Raw genomic sequence first — 25013 nt, forward strand, 5'->3', positions numbered from 1 at the left:
TGGAAAATAAAATATCCAGAAAAATTATCAGGATTTTAATAGTTGTCAGGAAAATTGGATCCAAGTCATATCCCTCACTGTATAAAAAGTTAAACAGATAACTTTTTAAACCTGGTGCCAGGACCCCTAAACCTTATGTGATTACTGATAAAGAAGGATGTGTCATTCCCCGTCTAGGAAGACATAAGCTGTGGTGGTTTGAATGAGAATGGCCCTTATAGGCTCATGCTTGAACACTTAGTCCCCAGTTGGTGGGATTGTTGGGAAAGATTAGGAGGAGGTGCTTTGAAGCTCTCAGGTGCTGCTCCATTCAACATGCATGTTGCTTGCTGTCCATGCTGTCCTACCATGATAGTCATAAAGTCAAGGAAATAAAATGCTTCCTTCTATAAATTACCTTGTTCATAGTATTTTATCACAGCAATGAACAAGCAACTAATATATAACCCAAACAAGCCTATCAGTCACTTGGACAGGACAAAATCCCTCAGGAATAGCCACTTATTCTAGAGAAATACTTAAAATATAGTGTTTCATCTGCCTAAATTGCATATCAAGGTTGAGTCTCCCCGGCCATTGTTTGTCCTTGCCCCATGACTGTATACTCTAAACTAACTTTGTCTTGTCTGACTTTGACACTACACTTTGTGTTTTGCCTGAATTCTTTTGATGGAGATAATAAGGGTCTGGGAGATAAAAAGAGTCCAGACCAAGATCCTTGATACATGTGAACTCAGACTGAGACATGATTGGTTGGCTATTCTGTGTCTCATTTGCCAACTACAGATCCCTGGGATTTCTCAGATTTCCATAATCACATGAGCCAACCCCTATATTTATGCACTCATGCGCACAAGCGCCAGCATCCACACACATACCCAAGACATCCCACCTCTTTTTCTCTTGAGAAGGCCCAATATATTTTCATTTATTGCTTTAACGGGTTATCAGGAATTTGGTAGCTTGACATAATAGAAATTTATTATAGTTTTAGAGGTCAAAAGAACGATTTGTTTCATAGGGCTAAACTCCAGGTGTCAACATGGCTATTTTCTTCTTAAGGCAGCTGGGGTTCTAGAAGCCATTTCATCCCTGTCAGTTCCTAGTGGCTCCACAATAGGCTTGTGGCGACCTGCTTTCACCTTTTAAATTTTTTTATTGATTATTTGGGAATCTCACATTATACACCCCAACGGTGCTCACCTCCCTGTCTTCCCATGTCTGTCCCCCACCCCCACCTCTTACCCTGCCTCTAGGAAAAAACAAATCTGTTTTGTGCTGTCCATATATCACTGGTGCATGGTCAAATTCCTAGTGGCCACCTGCTTCCAATTTTAACAGTGATTTTTAGTCTTTCTCACAGTCTCTTTTGGTACTGATTGTCCTGTCATCCTCACCCAAATTTAAAGTGTCCTTATATGTGGTGCTACATGGATCATGCAGGAAAATCTTACTTCATTGAAAGGCAGCTGATCAGTAGCTTTAATTATGTAGGTAACCTTAATTTCTCCTTGCTAGGTAATATATGAACAAATTCAAGGAATTAGAAGTGGGTAACTATACTGCCTACCTCAATGCCTTCCTCCAACACTGTTGTAATTTTCTTCATAGTACATTTGTCTCCCAATAAAACATACATAATTGGTTACTGTCCAATTCCTTTATTTAAATAAAGAGCCCATGGGTTCAAGGGGTTTGTTTTGTTGACCCCTGTGTCTCAGGCTCTGAAGGTATTATTTGAACCATAATAAATTGTGGACTAAATTTCTGACTAAAATAATAAGGCTTGCAATTTTGTTAGTAAGCATTCCTGCTTCAAAGAGAAGTCAGGAATTTAAGTAGGAAATCATAAAGCTCTGTTTTGCAAAGTACTGTTTTTGGAGACCTAAAACAGATACACATCCCTCCTTTAAAGGGGCTCTAGGGAAACAGAGACTATAATCCTTCACAATAGCAGTTAAGGGAAAACTTAAATATTGCAAAATTGTCCTGGCACTCAGGGATTTTACCAGTTATACCAGCACTGGAAATTTTCTATCAAGATCAGGTCAGGATTACTAACATAGATTTTCCAACTGCTGTCAATCCATAAGGTATAGATAAGTTATTTTTTAAATATTGATTTCACATAATTATTCTGTGCAGTAGCTTTTTGTGTTTTTCGTTTTACTATAAAATTCATATATCACAGATATCAGACATTTAAAGTCTTTTCTAGTACTTGGTGCTAAAATTCTGGCTACATTCTAAATTTTATTTTAAACTTTTTTCCAATAAGCAAATTCTCTTCTCTAGAATAAATGAAACTTTAAACTCTTAGTGTAAAATTCGAGATATGAGAAAAAGAAACACAGACACTGAAATCCCTAACAGCAAACATTTATTTACAATCCAAGTTAAGGAATGCATATATTTATATATGTGTGTATATACATACACACACACACACACACACATATATATATATATATATGATTTTTTGAGACAAGATCTTGATATATATATATATATATATATATATATATATATATATATCCCTGGCTGGTCTAGTCCTCCCTATGCAGACAAACTGGCCTCAAACTTGCAGCAATCCTCTTGTCTCTACTTCCCAAATGCTGGGATTATAGGCATGAGCTACCATGCCTGGCTGAGTCACGGAATATTTTTAATGCATGCTGAGAAAACAGTAATACTTCAAACTTACATGTATATATTTGATAATGAATACAAGAGGATGCTTGGAAGGACTTTGGCATACACTATTTAAAGCAGGTTATCGGAACACAAACACCATTAGAATCATGTTATCAGAACACTTACATATATCACCTACATATATGTTACACCAACTTCATGGACACCCCATCTTCTAACTCCTCACTGGCTATTTGAATAAATAGCATTCAAAGTTAAATGGTAAGACTGGGGAGTAGAGAAGAAATACAGAAGTGTTAAGCATCACAATATTTTAGAGTCTACATTTATGAATACAACAATAAAATTAAGAAACAGTGTTTCAATTTTAGTGTGGGAAACAATATTCGGCAATGCTTAGTGCATGAGAAGACACTGTTTTGGTCCATCCACTCTTTCCAGCTTTTCAAAGTGTTTCCTGGCATTGCGGATGTTGATCAGAGTAGCTGCAGAAGCTGAGGGTGGGGAGTGGGGAGACACCCAATAGATTAAGAAGAGCAGTCAAAAAAGCAAATAAATTAAAAGATCCAAATCCTTCAGTGTATGCCAGAGAAACTTACAGGAGCAGGAAGCCTTAAGTTATGAAGATTTCATATTTCTAAAGCAGATTTTCACATATCCTAAACATAAAATTTCACAATCTTTTGGTTTGAGACTAATAGAATAGACCTCAAGAAATATCTGATGCTACCTTTAAATATTAACATAAAATAGATAAAACCAGAAGACAGATAATGTAAACATGTGGGAATATTCTGGAAACACTGAGAACCTTTAGTCTAATGGTTGTAGCAAACATGGCTTCCATGACATGGAAATAAAAAATACTACCCCCTAATGCTCATAACAGAAATATACAGCCGTGGAACATGGAGTTCACCTTTAATAACTTAGAGGTTACATGGCTAGTATTTTAAAAGTTCTGGGATCCGGGTTCTTTTTTTTTTTTCAAACTCCGCAATTAGTAATTTGCTGTGATAGTCTGAATGTAACTGGCTCCCATAAGCTCACAAGGAGTGGCACTCCTGGGAGGTGTGGCCTTTTTGGAGGAAATGTGTCACTGTGGAGGCAGGCTTTGAGGTTTCCTATGCACAGGAAACCACCTAGTCAACTTCCTGCTGTCTTCTGGTCAAGTTTAGCCAGCTCCATGTGTGCCTGCGCGTTGCTATGCTACCCATCATGATAATGGACTTAACCTCTGAAACCGTAACCCACCACTTCAATTGAATGTTTTCTTTGTAAGAGTTGCCATAGTCAAAGTGTCTTTTCACAGCAATAAAAATCTTAAGAAGCCTGCTTTCTTAAATTCTCATTAAGCAAAACATAATACATGAGAAAAAATCATTTTCAGTTCTAAAATGTAAGCTTATTAAATAAAATTATTTAGAACTACTACTACCACTACTAATTTCTTTAACTGTAGCTTTAATATGTACATTATACATTGTATATGTATATGTAAAATTTACCACACTTACCATTTTTAAATGAATAGTGAGATTAAGTGACTTAGATATTCTTATACAATCACCCTCATCATAAAATAATTATTAAATATTTAATAAAGTACTGTCTCTTCAGCCTTTATTTAAAAATTATGAGAGGTTTAAACTATGTCAGACAAGTTTAAACTTACGAATGGATGGATCAGACATCACGACCATGACGTAAGTGTTGGATGTGAATATGTCAATGAAAGCAGCAAAGTTAGAGTTCCTCACTTCCATACTCTGGAAAGAGGCAGCCAGCTTGCTATAGGAGAAAGGAAAATGGTGGTTAAAGAAAAGACTAAAATAAGTTGCCCTTTATTATATTAGAAAGTTTTACAGTACTATATCTCATTTCATCGTCTTGAAGTTTCCAAGGAAACTGTACTGATGAATCAACATGTTTAGAGAGTGGCTAGACTGAAAACCAGGATATGGATTGATAAAGACTAAAAAGTGAAAATGAGCTTAAAACTTGACATATATTGCAAAGTATTCCCAAAGACTTTCTAATACTTCTCCTAATTAGCAGACAATAATAATAATGGGTTGCATCATGTCATTTTCTCTCTCTTTGTTCTTATTTACCGCCCCCCCATTCTCCTAAAACCCTCTCCCCTCACCACTGCTAGTTTCCTTATTCCCAAAGTTGTGCACCTATGTATTTTCAAGTCATGTGCATCATATTTCCCTCTCTTCTCTCTAATACAACTTAAGATATCTTCCTATTCTCTCATGATCCCATTTCTTATTTTTATGACCTGAATACGAAGACACAAATTTAAATGTAGATTCCTCATATGAGAGAAAACATGGTATTTTTGAGTAGCCTATTTCACTTAAACATATTATTACCTGTTCCATTTATTTTCCTGAAAATGTCACAATTTTCCTTTCCTTATGATGGATAATATTCCATACTGTATACGCACAAAATTTTCTTTATCCGTGAATCTGTTCATGGGTACCTAAAGCTGGATCTATTTTGAAGATACTGTTAATAGATCACCAATAACATGAATGTTCAATATCTCTGTACATATGGAGTCCTTTAAGTACATGCCAAGTATTTAGCTGAGTCATACAGAAGTTTTACTTATAGTTTTTTGGTAAATTTACATGATGGTTCCATAGTGCCTGCACAAGTTCATACCTTGTACAGTGTACAAGGACTTACTCCTCCTTCTGATGTGCTTCTAAATGTGTTGTCTTTGTTTCTTGATGAAAGCCAGACTGATTGTGCTAAGATGTGATAATGAAGATGTTTTAACTATCATTTACCCTCATGACTAAGGTAATAATTATTAGTCAAACAATTATTGGCCATATACATTTCTTCTGATAACTATGTAATTCATCTGCCATTTACTGATTGGGAGACTTTTTTAGATTTAGAGTTCTTAATAGATTCTAGATATTCATAATCTAATCTGACAGATTTTGTAAAGTTTTTTCAATGTGCTGTTTGTTACCTTTGCGATATAGAAACTTTTCAATTTCATGTAACACCACTTGATAAATCTTGGGATTACTTCTTGAGCACCTAAATTTGCTTTGAGAAGAGTCCTTGCCTATATCTTGAACTGTTTTGCACTTATTTTTACCTAGTTGTTTTAGAGTTTCAGGTCAATAACAACTTTGATCACTTTTATTCTGCAGGGCAGGAGATATAGGTCCACTCTTATCCTTCTACATGTGAATATCTAGATGGTTTTCCCCAGAAGCAACTTCTGACATTTCTGCCAAAATTAGGGGCCTGTGGTAGTAGTGTTTATTTCTGTATCATCTATTCTATTTATCCACACATCTCCTTTTCTCGTGTGTGTATTCCTAAATATAAAAATACAACCTGTTCAGTCTATATAATGACTACTATTTTAATACTGATTTAGTATCCTGTTAATTTGTTGAATATGTTGATTAGCTACAGGTTTGACACATAACCCTTATTATGTAGAGTTACATTTTTTTAAAGACAGGGTTTCTCTGTGTAACAATTCTTTCTGTCCAGAAACTCACTCTGTGTAACAATCCTGTCTGTAGAAACTCATAGAGATTGGCCTGCCTCTACCTCTCAAGTAGTGGGATTAAAGGCGTGTGCTGCCACCATCTGGGGAGATACATTATTTTTATTTCTAGTTTTATCAGGCCTTTATCATGAGAAATTGCTAAACCTTGTCAAAAGCCTGTCCTGCATCTAGTAATATGCGTTCTATCTGTATGTTCATTTATGTATTATATTATACTTATTGAGTACCATACATTGAACCAACTTTGAATCTGTGGGACGAAAGCAAGTTGGCCATGGTATATAGTCTTTGTTCCATAATTTAGTTTTCAAGTACTCTGTTGAGTTTTTGCATCTATGTTCATCAGGAAAATTGATCTGGGTTATTTCTGGTGTGCCCTTACTGGGTTATGGTAACAACATAACTCCTTCATAGAATTAATTTGGTAGTATTCCTTCCCTTTCTGTCTCATGGGACAGATTATTAGGTATTAGATTTACCTGTTTCTTAAACGTTTGGTAAAACTCAGTAATCCACTTGATTCTAGGCCTCTTTGTGGAGAGACATGTTTAATTAGTACTTCAGTCTAGCTACATGATATGGTTCTGAGGTATTTATACCTTTTGTACTGAATTTAGGTAGGTTATAGATATTTAGGAATCTATCCATGTCTTCCAGGTTTTTCAGGGGATTTTTTAATATAAGTATTCAATGTGTTCCCTAATAATTTCCTAGATTTAACTAGAATTTGCTGCAACATCACCATTCACAGCTCTGATTCTATTAGTTATTTCTCTTCTGTTTAGTTTAGCTATAGGCTTATCTCTCATGTTTAGCCTTATAAGGAGGCATCTTGTTGCCTGATTCTATGTATTTACCTTTTAGTCTCGATTTTCCTAACTTCTGCCCTGATTTGTATTATTTCTTGTCTCCTACTTTAATAAATTTAATTTATTTAAATTTAAGGTTTGGTTATTCTCTCCTCCCTCCCTCCCTCTCTGTAGCTTTGGCGCCTGGCCTAGAACTAGCTCTTGTAGACCAGGCTGTCCTTGAACTCACAGAGTTCTGCCTGTCTCTGCCTCCAGAGTGCTGGGATTAAAGCTGTGCCACAACCGCCCAGCTTGTTCGCCTTTTTCTAAGACCTTAACGTACACCATTGTTATTTGAGATATCTCTGATTTTAATGTAAGCACTCATGGCTTATAAACTTTTCTCTTAGAACTGCTTTAGCTGTATACCACAGATTATGGTAAATTACACAATCCTTTTCACTTGATTCTAAGAATTTTTAAACTTCCTCTTTGATTTAGTCTATCATTGTATATTTAGGCATGTTATTTTCTACAGTTCCTTTATGTTTCTGTTATTTGCCTTTCTAGTTTTAGTCCCATTATAATCTGACAAAATAAAAATAATTATTTGAACTCTTTGGTTAAGGCTTATTTGGTAGCTTATGTGATCAAATTCAGAGAAAGTTTCATGGACTGCAGAAACAAATGTGTATTCCATGGACGTAAGATGGACTATTCTGCAGACATCTATAAAATCTATTTAATCTGTGGTAGGGTAGAGCTCTGACATTTGTTAGTTTTCACTTTGGATGACCTACCTAAAGCAGCATATTAAAATCAAAAGTATCAGGACCCATCTGTGTTTTCATGCTGTTGTGTATTTGTTTTAGCAAATTAAATTCTGTTAACACTTGGTACATATACATTTATAACTGTTATAAATTCTTAATAAGTTGCTCCTTATATTACTATGTAGCTTCCCAATTTCTAATTTCCATTTGAAGCATACTTTATCAAGTATCAGAATAGCTGTGGTAGTTTATTTTCTGCTTCCACTTGCTTGAGGAGTTGACTTCCATTCTTTGCTACATGTGTATAGATTTCTTTGCCAGTGAAGTGAGTTTATTGTATGAAGCAGTTAAATGAGGAACTGAAGACACTTGCATTTAAGATTTACTATTTCCTACAGGGCTATTTTATTGTTTTAAATGTTATGGGTTCGTTCCCAGCTATCCTTTCTGCATTTTTTCCTATGAAATTTAGTTTTTCCTGTAATTTTATGATGGGAACTGTCTTTCTACTGTACTGTAGTACTTTCTTATATTTTTTAAAGTGCTCATATGGTAGTCATTAACTACCACAGTTTTTACTTATTGTGAAATGTTCTTATTTTATTAATTTAAAAAGGTAGGTTTCGGGCTGGAGAGATGGCTCAGCGGTTAAGAGCATTGCCTGCTCTTCCAAAGGTCCTGAGTTCAATTCCCAGCAACCACATGGTGGCTCACAACCATCTGTAATGAGGTCTGGTGCCCTCTTCTGGCTTTCAGGCACACATGCAGGAAGAATATTGTATACATAATAAATAAATAAATAAATAAAAAATATTTAAAAAAAAAGGTAGGTTTCCTGGACATAGCAATTTTAGTTGTCAGCTGTTTGGTTTCAGGGCTTGAAATATATCATGTGATGTTTTTCCATCTTTAAAGCTCAGTTATATGCAATTTTATGTTATTCTGATGTTTGCCCTTGTTGGAGGTTTGACATTTTCTCCTTGCAGCTTTTAATGTTGTTTCTTTGTTTTGTATTTTGGGTGATTTATCATGCTAAGGCTCTTCTTTGGTCAAGGATACTTGGGGTTGTAAATGCCTCTTGTGTCTGGCTGTCCATTTCTTTCCCTAGATTTTGGAAATTTTCTGTTATAATTTCATTGAATATAGTGGGAACTGAACTCAGGTCCTCTGCAAAAGCAACAAGTGTTCTTAACTACTGAGCCATTTCTTTAGCTGGATGCCCTAACATTTTATCTTAGCTCTTCTCGCAGATTCTTAGCTTTGGGCTCTTGAACATGACCTCATAATTTTTACAAGGTTTAGTCATGCTAAATTTTTTCTTTTGGTATTTTGAGACAGGGTTTCTCTGTAGTCCTAGCAGTTCTGGAACTTGTTCTATAGACCAGGCTGGCCTCAAACTCCCAAGTACTGGGATTAAAAAGATGTGTGCTACCACAGACTAGCTGGTCATGCTAATTTTGTGCATCTGTCTGTCTCTCTACCTACCTGAATGCAATTTATCCTCAAAGTTTTGTATTCCTTTTTTCTGCTTGGTTTTATGTGTTAGTAATCCTTCACACTGTATTTTGATAGAATTTTTTCTGAAGTTTAATTTTGTTCTTTTTCAGAATCTCAATTTCCTTAGTAAATATTTTCTACATTCTTTTTTTAAAATTTCTCCTCCACACTGCTGATCTTTCCATCCATTTTGACAACTTTCATATCTAGGCCCTAAATAGATTTCCTTACTTAAGTAATCCTGATTCTTGAATCCTCTATTTGAGTACTGTTATTTTTTAAAGCAGTACTCTGAAGTCCTTTTCTAAATTTCTGGTATTTCAATATCTTTGGTTTCCAGTACGGAGAAACTGTGTGCATCTGTACACATGAACACAGTGTCACAGTGGTTCATTCTCTCTCTAGTGATGCTTTGTTGTGTTTGTATCTGTTGGGTGTAGTTTCTAGTTTTCCTATTTCTTTCTTTTCTTACTGGTTTGGTTATTTTATGTGAGTCATCATGGTGAGCTGCCTTTACTTGGTATATACTTCACTTCTGGCCTTAAGGTTCAAGACAGAGGGACTAAGGTACTGTGGGGAAATGTACCTTAGTTGCTTATAGCTAAGGTATTTAATAACTAAAAAGTAAAAAGAGGAAAAGGTATGAAAAAGGGAAAAGAAAGAATAAAATATAATAAAGGGAAAGTACAGGGCTACAGGTATGAGAAACAATAGAGAACAGGTACAGAAAAAGTAAAGACTGTCATAAAAGCTTATTCTTACAAGATACAAATGAAAACAAAACTATTAAATAATTAAAATACAAGCATGTAAATTAACAAAATATAACACTAAATATAATATAAAATAACTAAAATGAGACAACAATTATTATAATGTTAGTATTTCTTCCTTTGGGATGAATATAGTTCCTCTCCACTTTGGTGGGCTCCTTTAGCTGTTTCTGTAGGTAAAGAGACAGCTGTTAGTGCCTGAAATTTAAATGCATTTTATGGGCATGGCTTCCCTGTTGCAAGGTGTTTCTGTATTGTACTTGCTTTCTTAGGAGTTTTGCCATCGTAAATAATCCATCTGGCAGCTACTGACTGATAATGGATTATTCCTGACCAGTTTCCATGAGGATCTATACTTGTATTTACTTCTGTCATAGGATCCATCTTCGAACCCAGATCCCTACTATGTATTTGCTAATGACCCATACATATTGCCCAAGAATATACTTGTGTCCATCTATAACAACATGCTAGGTCCAGCACAATTCCTTTGTGTTATTACATTATTACTATGTTACTCCATGTTAGTCACTCTGGGACTCTTGCTCCATATTCCTTTGTTGCATTTCTACCCTGCTATCCCTGGTAGTCTCAATGCTCATGGTGTATCCAGTGCCTAGTTGTGTCTCCACGGCTTGTCTATCTCCAGATAACTGTTCCTTTGACACCCATGCTCAGGATTGGACAGCTTCTTCCTGGTATTATCAGTGCCCTTATCCCAGTGGACATAGTGTGCTATATTCTGGTATAGTTGTTCACTGTTTCTACTGAAGATAATTATTTCAATCTCAACTCAACTTATTTCTTTTCAATACCTCTCACTTCTCCTATATCAACACTTTTCAGCTGTTCTACTTTATGTTGGTCTCACCCTATTTCCTTCTTACCAACAGTGTTTCTTTCTTTTTTAAAAGCCCAGGCTTTTCTTCTTCATAAGTTCCCCCCTCCTTTTATAAACCTTGCTGGATATTCTCTACTTTTATTTATTAAATGGTATCAAATATCTCAAAAGGATACTTGAGTTTTTGTTTTGTGTTGTTTTTCAAGATAGGGTTTCACTGTGTAGCCCTAGCCATCTGGAACTTATTCCGTAGACCAGACTGGCCTCAAGCTCACAGAGGTCCATTTATGTCTGACTCCTGAGTACTGGGGCTTAAAGGTGTGTGCCATCATCACTGACAAGTATTTTTATACGGTTCTGTACAAGTTTGGGTCACATAATACATGGATTTGGGTTATTTTTCTTTTTTTTCTTTTTTTTTAAATGTTTATTTATTTATTTATTATGTATACAATATTCTGTCGGTGTGTATGCCTGCAGGCCAGAAGACCCCATTACAGATGGTTGTGAGCCACCATGTGGTTGCTGGGAATTGAACTCAGGACCTTTGGAAGAGCAGGCAATGCTCTTAACCTCTGAGCCATCTCTCCAGCCCCATGGGTTATTTTTCTTTAAAATTCCTGAATTTAGTAACTTCCTCTCTGAAATTCCCATGAATAACATACTATACTTGCACTTTTTGAACTTTCCATGTTCAAAATATGACTATTATGCTTATATTGAAAAGACAATGGACTGCTCTCTAGTCAGTTGTAGGTTCTCTTAGAACTCAACATTTATCTGACTAAGCAAACTATTGTAAACATAAATGTACAGTCAATTTAAATTCTTTAAATTTCAAAAATGATAAATATTACCCAGAAATTAACAGCTAACATTTAAAGTCTCTCACCTACAGCTCAGCTTGAACTGTTTAATAATGTTGCTGATTTTCTCAATTCTGTGGGCATCATGCTGTTCTTTACACTGATAATGAGAAATGACCTGTGAAGAGAGAGATTGTGATTTGAATCCATGCAAATACCCACACCTCTGTTACTAATTAAAATAGACATCTATTAGTACTTTAGTCATCTTGGTTTTAAGAAGTGAGCTGTTACCTGGCATCATGTTTCTTGCCCTCTCTGTCCCACATCCTTGTCAACAATTTCCATATTCATTTAGATAACATAAACAGGATCATTTTGTTATGTTTATTAGATAACTTGTGTATTCTCCAGAAATGATTTTTGTCTCATGATGATATGACTTTTGACTGATCATGGTGGGTAAGCAATACACATTCCATAGAAATCATATTTTGAATTTGAATATACTGTACATATACTGTTTTTGTACACATATTGTACAATACTCTTTTATAATATTGAACAGCACTAGTGAGCCATAGTCCCGATCTATGAAGATGAATTCCAAGATTTTAAGAATAAAGAAGGGATCATTTTTGGAGCATTTGCATTGCTAAGATATAGTGTTGGGTAGGTTTTCAAGTTAAGAGTTTATCAGAGCATACCTTATCCTAGTCAAGGAGCATTTGGTGCTTTTCTCAATTACCTTAATCACTAAATTTTAGCTTATTAACATTTCACAAGATGGTCTTTGACTTAAAATGGTATAAATAAAGAGAAAATAAAATTATCTAGCTGCTCTTAGCTGTCTCTAACATAATTGTGAAGAAGTCTTTAGCAAGCGGCTGTTGGAATCACATTAAAAACCTTTACTAGATGAACCCAAGTACTGATATCCAAGTACTGACATAAATTAATGTACTCAGAACAAATACACCAGGTAAAAATACTTTTCAATTTTAATAAACCACGAGTACCCTAAGAGCTGAAAATACGTTGCAAATTTCTAGCAGAGGAAAATCCACCTCATTTGCCAAAAGAACATTGACATGAAAATTCTGACATGATGTTAAATATTTGAAATATAATTCTTAAACCAAAGATAGAAGAAGTACATGCATATATTCTCTTTTGCTCCCAATTAAATGTCAGGGTTTGTGCTGGCTGCTTACCATTACACTGTCCCATTTTAAAGCGCACAAGAAATCTATGATATAAGCAGTATATGCTGGTTTTACAGAAGAAGAAACAAACACAAAATGACTAAATCATTTTGTCTAAACTCACCTAGCACTGGTAAAGATCAAAAACTAAATTATTCACTGGGAGCTGCTTTGAGAGGTACATTAAATGAGTCTATTACCAATTATTCAGGAGATGTGTCTGTCAAATTAGCTTTTACAATTACTTTCCTTGGTTTTTTTGAGACATGGTTTCTTCATAGTCTTGGCTATCCTGGAACTCACTCTGTAGACTAAGCTGCCCTTGAACTCAAACATCTACCACCTCTGCTTCCTTAGAACTGGGACTAAAGGTGAGTGCCACTACTGCCCAGTGACCACTACTATTTTCCAAATGTATTCACTGTGCTGAAAAGATGGCTCAGTGATTAGGAATGCTTCTTGGTGTTCCAAAGGACAAAAGTTTGGTTCCCCACATCCATGCCAGGCAGCTCATAACTACCTGTAACTCTAGCTCCAAGAAATCTGAACACCAGCCGGGTGGTGGTGGCACACACCTTTAATCCCAGCACTGGGAGGCAGTGGCAGGTGGGATCTCTGTGAGTTCGAGGCCAGTCTGGTCAACAAGGGCTAGTTCCAGGACAGGCTCCAAAGCTACAGTGAAAACCTGTTCCAAGAAAAAAAATCTGAGTATCTTCTTCCAGACTTCATGGACACCCAACACATAAGTGGCAGCCCCCCCCAAATAGAAATAAATTTTTAAAAAAAAAAATATATATATATATATATATATATATAAAATATAGATTTTTGTATCACTGACTGATGCCTGTACAGCATACCCTGATATCATTGCTAAATTCAATTTATAAGAAAAGTGGTACTATTAATATTCCTCTTACCTGCTCCACTTCTCAATCCAAACTCTTAAGTCACTGAGTCTTTTACATGTTAGAAGTTTTCGTATTGTATCAATCTTTTTGATAAATGGGTGGGGAAAGAATTTTCTTAAAAGAAAAATGCACTGTATTTCTTAATAAAGCTCAGTAGGTAATAAGATTCCTTTATCATAGTTAAATAGTTATTAGTAGAACTAATCTAAATCTCTAATAAGGCATAGCTACAAAAATCTAAATTTTACTAATTATTAAAAGGTTACTTACCAAAGGACTTTTTCCACACCACTTGCAGACAATAAAGCTTTATAAGACCATATATGCTTATATAAAAGGGGGTGTTTCTTCCTAAAAGTAGTAAAATCCTGTTCTCTGAATGCAAGAAGACTGCTTGAAATACATCTGTAGAGCAGAAAGTCCTTACCAGAAAGGTAGCTCTCTCAAACAGAAGTACTTCATCAGCCTCAATAATTTCAGCAAAATTTCGCAGGTTCATTTCCAGTTGCTGAACATTAGGAATCAGCTGATAAACAATACTGGACCAAGCCTAACAGGACAGAAGCACAATCAACTATTACTAACAGATAGAGAGTTCTAGGCCTTTGAAATGAGTAAGTACCCTACAAGACACAGACAGCAAAATACATTGGTAATTGAGTCCAAAACAAATACAGATGTTAAATATAACAAAAATCAAACAAACAAATTAACCTAATACTTGATTTGTATCCTTGAGTTGAATTTTTAGAGTTCAAACACTTGAAAAATGTCTTTCCATGAGTTAACAGGTAAATTAGTACCATCATGCAGCCTTAGGAAAAAAGTTGCAAAGTATGATCTATTGTGCTAAAACCATTCTACCCCAGACATCCAACAAATATTGAAGTCCAACATTATATACAGCTTTAAAAGAAGAAATAATGCTATATTCTGCATACATTCAAGAGCCAATTTGGTATCAGAGCCACAAAGACAAGTAGCCCCTCCCTTCAAAGATATAACATGTCATGATGCAAGAAACAACTGGGATTATAATTTTCAAATGTTTGGTCACATCTGTAAAAATTACTGATTCAATTGAATTTTCAAAAGTCTATCGTGTGACTGCCTGAAACTGAGTTAATCCGGGAGTATGACCAATGCATGCATACGAGATTAGTTTCACCCTCTGAGAATCCTCTTCAGGTGCTTGCATTCATACTTCTGTTAGAACACTTCCATTACTCTTACTATTTTTCTGGTTAGATGTACTTTGTTCTTCTGTCTCCTCCTAAGACGTCAGGAACCTATCTTAGCCATTTGTGAATGTGACAGCATCCAATAGATAGACAATGAATGCTTGTTGAATAAAACAATATAAAAATTTAAGTCAGTTCTATGCAACATTGATGTAAGAGATAGTAGTAGTGCCATGTCTCTGTTCCAATTAGTTTTACTACTTAGGCATAGTGTTCCAAGTTCCCAGGTTGGTGTTAATGTCACTGCTGAATTTACCTTGGAGAAGGCACCAAAGCTAACCACAGCAGAGACATTGTCACTCACAGCAGTGTTGTGATTAGCCAATTGTCTTTGGTCGTGTTATGTATAGCCATCCTTCACACCGCAGCTGGTTCTTATCAGTGCGTCATGTCCATCCTTATTGACGGTTACCTGTTCTATGGGAATAAGGCTTTGAGAGAAATTCGGCCCATGTTAATCTGGAACAGTACTTCCTAGACAGGTATCTCAAAATGTTGTAATTAGAGTGAGCCTGGGTCAACATCAGACTGGGGAAGAATGAATTAGTTAAAAAAATCAAATGCTATTTTTAAAAGTCCAGTGGCTTTTCTCCTTGGCAAGTCTGGTTTCTGTGTATCTGGTTATAGAAACTTGTCAGACGAGTTGAAACTGAAGCTCTAGCTACCAGTGACAGAGAAGGATCCTTTGCCACCCAGCGTCACACTTGTCAATGTAGACCAGAAGCAGTCTGAAGGAAAGGTCTGACCACATGAGGATATAGAAATAATCAATCTTTAAACCACGTGTATGCAAGACAATTGGAAGAAGCAGGAGACTATGTACCACTAAGGTAACTTCAACTTCATCCACAGAACTACTGTGATACCCTCTAGACTTGCAAACAGTATGATACTCATTCCAGCAATGCTACCAAGGAAGGATGAATGCTAGTGTCCAATTTGGCCTGAAAGCTCAAGTTATAATATACTTTACATATATCATATCTCATTCTAAAATTCACTTCTCCCATTCTCCACTAAATGGTTTTCTTCCATTGCTATCTGAATTTAGGCAGATTAGTTTATACCATAAGCATGTAGAAATACCTGCATATTAGATACCAAAATAATCTCTGAGACCACAGCAGGTCAAAATGGATGGAGGATTTTTTTTTTTTTTGGTTTTTCGAGACAGGGTTTCTCTGTGGTTTTGGAGCCTGTCCTGGAACTAGCTCTTGTAGACCAGGCTGGTCTCGAACTCACAGAGATCTGCCTGCCTCTGCCTCCCGAGTGCTGGGATTAAAGGCGTGCGCCACCACCGCCCGGCTTGGATAAAGGATATTAAGCAACATTTTTGCTATGACAAAGAACAGTAGCTGATTAATCATATTCAAACTGGCAAACTTGGTAACAATGTCAACCCAACCTAAGATTAAAATACAATTCTTTTTGATGTTAACTCTGATGTTCTTTGAACAATTTGTTAAAGATTATTTTCTTTTTAGTACAACAAATCTAGATGGCTGTGAAAGTTTTAAATATTTTAGTTTTGTTAATATCCTTCTAACTTTTATTCATGCTCCAAAAGTAGGAAATGGAGGAATCATACACACCTTATACAGAGTTTCATCCCAGATAGATGTTCGGAAACAAGAACATTCTAATGGACGAGATAAACGCCTTAAGTCTTCTTCTCTTTCTTTAAAAATCTGAATTAAAAAAATCCAGTAAATGGATCAGCATGTAACAGCTCTCCTCCTTCACTACAAAATCTGGCATGTAATTATTTTACCATATTTTGACAAGGACCCTTACTCTGTCTTCATAGGAACCCTCAGTTTTATTATTTCTCAAACAAGAGTACAAATGTGCTAATGGCTACTAGATTTCTTCAGACTTATCCTAGTTTTGCTAAATATTTATTGAGAGCACTGTTAGAAAAAGAAATTTATCATTATATGTACATATAGCATATGTGTTTTACACACTTACATACACACACACACATATATATACACACACATACACATAAACACACCCTCAAGTCTGCCAAATCTAGGTCATTTTAATATGGCAACACTTATATTAAAATTTTGTAAATTAAAATGTTTTAGTTCTCCATTATAGAAATATTCTCTAATTACATACATATATGCAAATACATATATTTATATGTGTAGTATACTTAATTTACAACAAATATATAACCCATACAAACAACTATGCTCTAGCCAGCTAGGATTTGTTTCTATGTATACATCCACACATATACAGAGAAAATAGTTATATAAAACATGTATACTCAAGATGTTTCCTTATGTGGGTGAATTGCTAGTATGGGTGTATACACATACTTTCATTTTTAAATTACATTATAATTATTAATTTTTATTTTAGGTACATGGGTATTTTGCCTGCATATATATCTCTCGGAAGGTGTTGGATTCTGGAGTTATAGACATTTATGAGCTGCCATATAGGTGCTGGAAACTGAACTCAGGTCTTCTGGAAGAAGAGTCAGTGCTCTTAACCGCTGAGCCATCTCTCCAGCCCTTAAATTACATTTTAATTTAAAATCTAATTACATTGCCTTTCCTCTTCCCTTTCCTTATTCCAGATGCTCCCAAGTCTCCTCCTTTTCACTCCTTTCTTGTCCCCCTTACTTCTTAAATTGATTGTCTTTTCTTTGGTATTTATTGTCACATACACACACAGGCATGGATATATAAATACGACCATTTTGTTTTGTTTTCTGAGATAAGGTTTCTCTAGTATTACAGTCCTGACTATCCTGAAACATGTACTGTCAACCAGGCTGGCCTCAAACTCATTGAGATCTGCCTGCCTCTGCCTCACAAGTGCTGGAATTAAAGGTGTGCATCACCACTGCCTGTCCTGAGTTCATTTTTGCTGTCTGTGTGTATTTTATTTCAGGGCTAACCACTTTGTACTAGGTAGTCAAACGCTGTCTAATATGACTTAATGTCTAACAAGTGGGAAATCATGCCTGGTACTAGAAGTCTAGTCAACTTCTAGGGACTAGTGAAGCAATGGATCTTAGAAGAGAATCTACTACTTTTCTAGAAATGTTAATTCCCTATTATATTCTAAATCTTACTTCTTATACCCACAGATAAGTGTAGCCACCACCACTCATCAAAGAAGCCTCTTTTAATAGCAAATGAAGAACATCACAGAAAACAACTAGATACAATGCTGAGCCCAACAAATCTTGTGGGGTCCAGCCCCAATGGATAGTTCTACATCACAACTCCTGCATCCATCTACTCTACATTGCAGAAAAGGGGGCAGAAATATTGTAAGAGCCAGACTATGAGGCAGTCCTGTGAAACACCCTTCTCTAGACATGTCTACACTGCCTTTTTACTTCAAGTACAACACTGAAGTTTTATGTTGGCCTACTCTCCAAACTTCATTCAGTTGAACTACTTCCTTTCAATAAATCAATCTCAACTTCTACCCTCTCTCCCCTATTTCACATTCTGTTATTCTGCTGCTCTGGTGAACCTTTAATACAAGATTTTAATACTAAGAGTGGGTTCTAGAGTAAAACCTTTTTTAATTATTCAAATTTTTTTTCATATAATATAGTCTGATCAAATCTTTCCTCCAAACTCTTTTCCCAGATCCTCCCCTCTTTCCTATACACTCAATTTCATGTTCTCTTGTGTTCTCTCTCTCAAAATAAAATAAAATAAATCCTGGAAATCAAAACACATTGTTATACCCATAGATCAGTGCATCACTCAACCCTTCTCAGAGAAGCTTCTTCTTAAAGTAGAAGGTAATTAACAGAGAACCACACTGGACATGGTACCCAGACTGAGAGACTTTGGCACACTCAGCACTATATGGGATGTCTGTAATCCTGCCCCTGACACCAAAGGCTCAGGGAATCTACTTCAGGAGTCAGAAAGATTCTAAGAGTTAGAGCAGAATCTTAAAAATGAGTTTTCTGAATTGATTTTGATGTAACTGAGATTAATTCTCTAATCAGGTTAGAATTAAAGATGTCATTTCAAGGAGAAATGAGAATACTCAAGGGAGTCTGTGGGTGATAAGAAATTCAGATACTGAATCATACTAATCAAGAACTTGTAAGAGACAACATTCTGCAGGACACAGAAGAAAGTGACTGCTGTCTTTGAAATTTCCTGCTTCATGGAAAAGTCTGCTGGATACTATGATGGGCCTGTGGACTGAAGATTGGACAGCCACTACATTCCTATCTAAGAATAATCCAACTTTTCCTGAAGAAACTGAAATGGACTCCTCAGAAGTAACTACAAGAGAGTTCTGATTCATTCCTAGCAAACCCCTTTGCTTCTATGTCTATACACATTCAAATGTCAGAAGTATCCTGAAGGTGGGATACAAAGCATGAACCATGAAGATTAGTCTAGCCTCTAAAAGAAGCACATGATATTTCTAATAAATACAGATAAAAAACAAAGATAACTATGAGAACAGATATTAAAGGTGTAGAATATAGTGGAAGGGACATAACATTCACTCAGGCCAAATTTACTGATACAGGTCCAATAAGCAGAGGATTTGTAGGTCATGGGTAAAGAAAGTGTTCTTGTAACTGCCTGAGAAATGAATCAAAACACAACCTATACTAACTGAAGCTAAAATGTCAGATCTGCACTGTTCTACCACCCAGGAAGGCATCTAATGACATAGGGAGTTCACAGTCCTCAAGGTTTGTCATTTATAACCTATTCATCAACAGTGGGAAGTTCCAGAACACAATGTTGATGAGAAACAAATTTGTAGAAACCCCAGCTTCCCATTCCCTGCTCTTTGATCACGTTTCTCTGTAGGCCAAAATTTACAGTGGTAATTGCTACCATTTAACTGGGAAACCTAAATACAAAGGGAAAGTGGGTGCTATAGTAATGAGAACAATGTGGATATATTTCATCATCAAATACAAGGAGAGCCGGGCAGTGATGGCACACACCTTTAATCCTTGCACTCGAGAGGTACAGACAGGCAGATCTCTGTGAGTTAGAGGACAGCCTGGTCTACAAAGTAAGTTCCAGAACAGTTAGGGCTGTTACACATAAAAACCCTGTCTTGAACTCCCCCCTCCCCAAAAAACAAGGAGAGTACCCTTATTTTATTGAAGAGAAGGGTCAAACTCACAGAAACCTATAGCTTTGCTAGCTGATCATGGTGCTCCTATAAATGATCTAGAAGCGATATCTACTACATTCTTATTTGATCTACATAAATGAAATAATTTAGGTCAAATCACCAAAAATTTAGCACAAATCATAAAATACCATAGTTTCTCGACTGGTATCCAGATCTGTGCCACTTTATAAATCCAGAAATTCTTGAATGAAAGAGGAGGGTGGATCAACTTAAGAAAAGATGCTGATGCAATTCTATTCAGTCTGTTTATTCAGTTTTTGTAGAAGACATGGCTCTTGGAAGGTGGGGTATCATATGCTTAAGAAGTTTCTGACTGCAAGTTACAACTACTGGACTAGATATGATTAAAATACCAAGTCTTCTACTGGTATAAGAATCAACTTTTCCTTTTATGTATAAGAAGGCTACTTATTTGTTTTAATTTTGTATCCCACTACTTTGCTGAATGTGCTTATAGCTTGGGAGTTTTCTAATGGAGATTTTAGGGTCTTTATGTACAGAAATTTATCATCTGAAAATAAGGATATTTTACTTCCTCCTCTATGTATAATACTTTCATTCTCGGGTCTCCAGCTTATCTTCTCTGCTCTCCAGGTTCCAGATTCCTTCTAGGAGGCTTCCAGCATCAGCTGAGCTAGTTCCATAAATGAAATACCCTCCCATTTGTTTGCACCTTTGTTTTTCTATGAACAAACACATCTGATTGGGTCTGTTTCTCTGGAAAACTCAAACATACATAGACATGCATAGAAATATTCATCTTAGGGCCAGGCAGTGGTGCCACACGCCTTTTTTTTTTTTTTTGGTTTTTTCGAGACAGGGTTTCTCTGTGGTTTTGGAGCCTGTCCTGGAACTAGCTCTTGTAGACCAGGCTGGTCTCGAACTCACAGCGATCCGCCTGCCTCTGCCTCCCGAGTGCTAGGATTAAAGGCGTGCGCCGCCACACGCCTTTAAAACCAGGTCTTGGGAGGCAGAGGCAGGAGGATCTCTGTGAGTTTGAGGCCAACCTGGTCTACAGAGCAAGTTCCAGGATAGGCATCAGAGGTACATGGAGAAAACCTGTTTCGAAAAACCAAGAAAAAAAAAGAGAAAAAGAAATATTTATCTTAGCTGAAATTATTATTTTGAGAAGCACATACAGTCATTTTTATTTGAAACTTTTCTGTTTAAAATAATTAATATTTAATATTAATTTTATATTAACTATAACATATATTGTTTAATAATACAATATTAATTGAAAATTGATATCCAATGAAATTAATGACTTTCTCAGAATATTTATTTAGAAATATAGGTATTTTAACTTAAAATATACTAACTATATATATTAAAAGACCATTAATATATATTGGAAAGTATTTATATGACTAATTAAAAACTGTAAGAGAAATTACAAGTGATTGAAACATCAAGGGGAGCTCATTTGTTGGAATGCTCTAGCTTTTAAATTGCAATTTTGGCTAAAAAGTAATTTTTTGAAATTGCGGTGTACTGGGGATTTAACTCAAGGCACTCTACCACTAAGTAACACCCTCGGCTCTTAAAATTATTTTTAAAGTAACAGAATAAGGAGTCGGAGAGATGGTTCACCAATGAAGAACTTTTGCTGCCTCTGCAGAGGGCTCAAGGTTAGTTCCTGATTTCTAGCACCAGATCTCATAGATTCTTACCTAAGAATTTGCCTATTTTACTACACCTCTTCTGTACTGAGTCGCTGAGTTCTCTGAATTACAAGTCACTAGTTTTATGTGTTTTTGTTGAGGTGAAGGTTGATATTTCCTACTCTAACATTCTTGGTAATGTCTGAGTTATACTTGTGTATATAAATTCATTCATGCCAGCACAATTGTGAGGGACTGTAAATAGTGCTTGACAAACTGGGAGGCACTTGAACTGGTGCATAGCAGTTCCCGAAATCAGTCCAGTGACAGGAGCCACCTCTCCTCATTCTTACCCCTGGTGGGTCTTTTAGCTGTGACAATACAATAGAGGTAGTAAACTATTTTTTAAATGATAACAGTTACTTAGTAAAAGTACATGGTTGTATCTTCTTAATTCTGAAATATAGAATGCTACAAATTTACCTACACTTTTATAAAGAAAGTCTACAAAGCACGGTAACCATTTGGTACAGCACCTTTTCAGTTTCTTACCAAGTCTCGTTGATCCTTCTGTACCAGATCCATTTTGTGTACCAAGCAAAAGATTTTGGCTTCTGGAGAATTCTGCAGAATGGCCTCAAGGCATGACTGGTAATAGTGCATGTCCTTTTCAAGTTCACGGCTCTCCACATCAAAGACATATATTAGAACCTCCACATTTCGAAAGATGTTGTCACGCTGGCTAGTGAAATAATTTTCCATGAAGGTGTCTTGTCTGTTAGGAAAGAAAATCTAGATCGTAAACAAGTCCTCTGTTTAATCACTACTGCTTGAAATTTTCTTAGCTCGATCAAGAGAAAGATAATCTTAAACTTCAATTCAAAGAGCAAAGAACAGTCAAACATATTGAGCTCTACCTTACTCTATTTCAGTCATAACTTGCAAGCCTGTAAAATTATTTGCCTTTCTTCTTATGTTTTGTTTTGTTGTTGCTGTTGTATTTGAGACAGGGTCTCACTGTGTAGACCAAGCTGGCCTCAAACTCATAAAGATCAGTCTACCTTTGTATACTTACCATGCCTGGCCTCTCTCCTTTCAATTTAAACACCTTTCTGTTCATTGAGTGGCTGATGGTTTAACTCATGAGTCTTTTACACATATTGATCACTCTTTCAATTCTTCATCTAATTAATCCCACCTTTTCCTTTAGATTTCAGTCCAATCCACATGTCCTCATAGAAACCATCCCTACCTTGAGCCAGCTCACTTACTGTAGGCTCTTTACCAACACATCCCTGTCATTTACAACACTTACCACAAGTGCAATACTACACTTATTTGGATGAGTTTTTAATTAATAGTGTTCAATCCTCTATACAACCAGCCAAGGATCATCCCTAATATTATCTCCCACTGTCTCACAGATTTTAAAGGGTGGTAAATGCTTAATGAACATTTGCTGAATAACTTCAGTCAAATATTCTAAACTATATGAAAATGACTCCAATGATGACTTCTCAGCAGAATGTTACTCTCTGCTCCTAGGTTGGGTGCTACTTTCCAAAAACAATCTCAATAGCAGGAAATCAACAAAACAGTAGTATCATTTAGCAGTGTATATGGGGTGGTGTTTACAAATTTCTAATCCTAATCTTGCACCTTGCTAATTACAGCTGTGCAACCTTGGAAGAATCATAAATTCTCTAAGTTACAACAGATACTTGAACTACAAAACTGAATTTCATATTTAGTACCTAAAAGCAAGGAACTTGGATATATCTGTTGACATAGAGAATTAGAAGCAATCAAAATGAGGGAAGATTTATATCCTAGGATATTAATCCAGGTGCTAGCAAGAAAAGAGTTACTTTCTTAAGAGTATTTAGGTCTTACATTATTCTGTCAAAATACTAATTGAGCATCTTTTGTATGTTTAGAGCTAGGAAATAACCACCAGACAATAATATCTATTTTGTAAGACACTACAGTATATATTGTATATATTTCAACCTGCTTAATCATCATAATAAACCAACAAGTTGGTTATTTTGCTCTATTGTACAGGTGAAGCTACAGCACAGAGACTTTGAACATATGCCAGACAAAGAACCTATGCTCTTAATCACTATGCATTCACTACCGCTGCTTCAGCACAGTGATGTATATGAACTCAGCACACAGGCATAGTAAGTGTACATTTGTGTGGGGATTTTTGATGATTGCATTGATTATGAAAGGAAGTGCTCTCTTACTCTCCCAATAATAGGTAACTTGGTCAGATATAATATGCTCAGAATGCAATCTACAAGTGATAAGACTGCCTAGAAGTAATTACCAAAAATGACTATAAACAGTCTAGTATAATAAAAATAGCTAAGAACTCAACTCAATACTAGCGTCAATCAACCTGAGGCAGATTTAATTTACGCCACTGCAAAAGAGGGCTGATCTATCCCATATTATATATACTTAGATGGAGCTTAGATTGGAGCTACTTAAATATCTCTTATGTAGAGGGCATTTTCAAAGTTGTACAAAACACATCTTTACTAATCAACTGACAATTCTGAAATATTTTTAGGCAGGGGATCTATGAATATAATAGTTATTCTAGGTATAGTTGATTATACTTGATGACATCATTATTGCTATCAACTTCACAAACAAGTAGGCACATAGTACTTACCCACCACAATCCCACAGGTTCAAAACCAGGTTTCCCAGAAATCGAACATGAGAATGCTCTACATCAACTGGAAGATAAATGTTACAAATCTAGTATTTGCAGTAAAGACCATTAGGATCAGAAAGAAAATAAAAACCACTAACCCATGGTGTTTAGAAGGACCAAAGTGGAGTGAAATGCTCAAAGCCATAACAAGAAGGTGATTTTCAGCTTAGTCATGTGGTTTAGTGGCAAGGTAGGCATTTACACTACCCTAAGCTAAAGGATTGCCTTGTGTCAGTAATTTTTAAATTTCAGTAGTTTAGTACCCAAAGCAGAAACATTCCCCAATTATAATATTAATGTTAAGTTTTAACACGCAAGACAGTGACATACACCATTTAACAGATCTTCCCAACCCCACCTTCTTTCTCCAACTTTCCTCAAAAAAATTAAAGACAGAAAACAAACATAAAACATAACAAAACTAACTTCTGTACTGATTTCCTCAGCAGTTAATGACTTTATTGATTTT

At 35.8% G+C, this 25013-nt stretch overlaps 1 protein-coding gene across 2 annotated transcripts in view; it reads right to left on the reverse strand.

Moving 5' to 3' along the window:
* Window positions 1-2530: 2530 nt before the first annotated feature.
* Window positions 2531-25013, reverse strand: part of LOC121444376 (ras-related GTP-binding protein B-like) — a 32990-nt gene continuing 10507 nt past the window's right edge. For both annotated transcript variants that reach the window (XM_041646191.1, XM_041646190.1), the window contains exons 5-11: window positions 24500-24566; window positions 22366-22588; window positions 16639-16734; window positions 14233-14355; window positions 11776-11867; window positions 4331-4446; window positions 2531-3149 (exon numbers count right to left, since the gene is read on the reverse strand). In XM_041646191.1, coding sequence (XP_041502125.1) covers window positions 3052-3149; window positions 4331-4446; window positions 11776-11867; window positions 14233-14355; window positions 16639-16734; window positions 22366-22588; window positions 24500-24566 — 815 coding nt within the window. In that variant the 3' untranslated portion in view covers window positions 2531-3051. The remainder of the gene's footprint in view (window positions 3150-4330; window positions 4447-11775; window positions 11868-14232; window positions 14356-16638; window positions 16735-22365; window positions 22589-24499; window positions 24567-25013) is intronic.

This window comes from Microtus oregoni, unplaced genomic scaffold, assembly GCF_018167655.1.
Source record: "Microtus oregoni isolate MIOR12 unplaced genomic scaffold, Mior012 000121F_ref0000216, whole genome shotgun sequence".
Classification (NCBI taxonomy): domain Eukaryota; kingdom Metazoa; phylum Chordata; class Mammalia; order Rodentia; family Cricetidae; genus Microtus; species Microtus oregoni.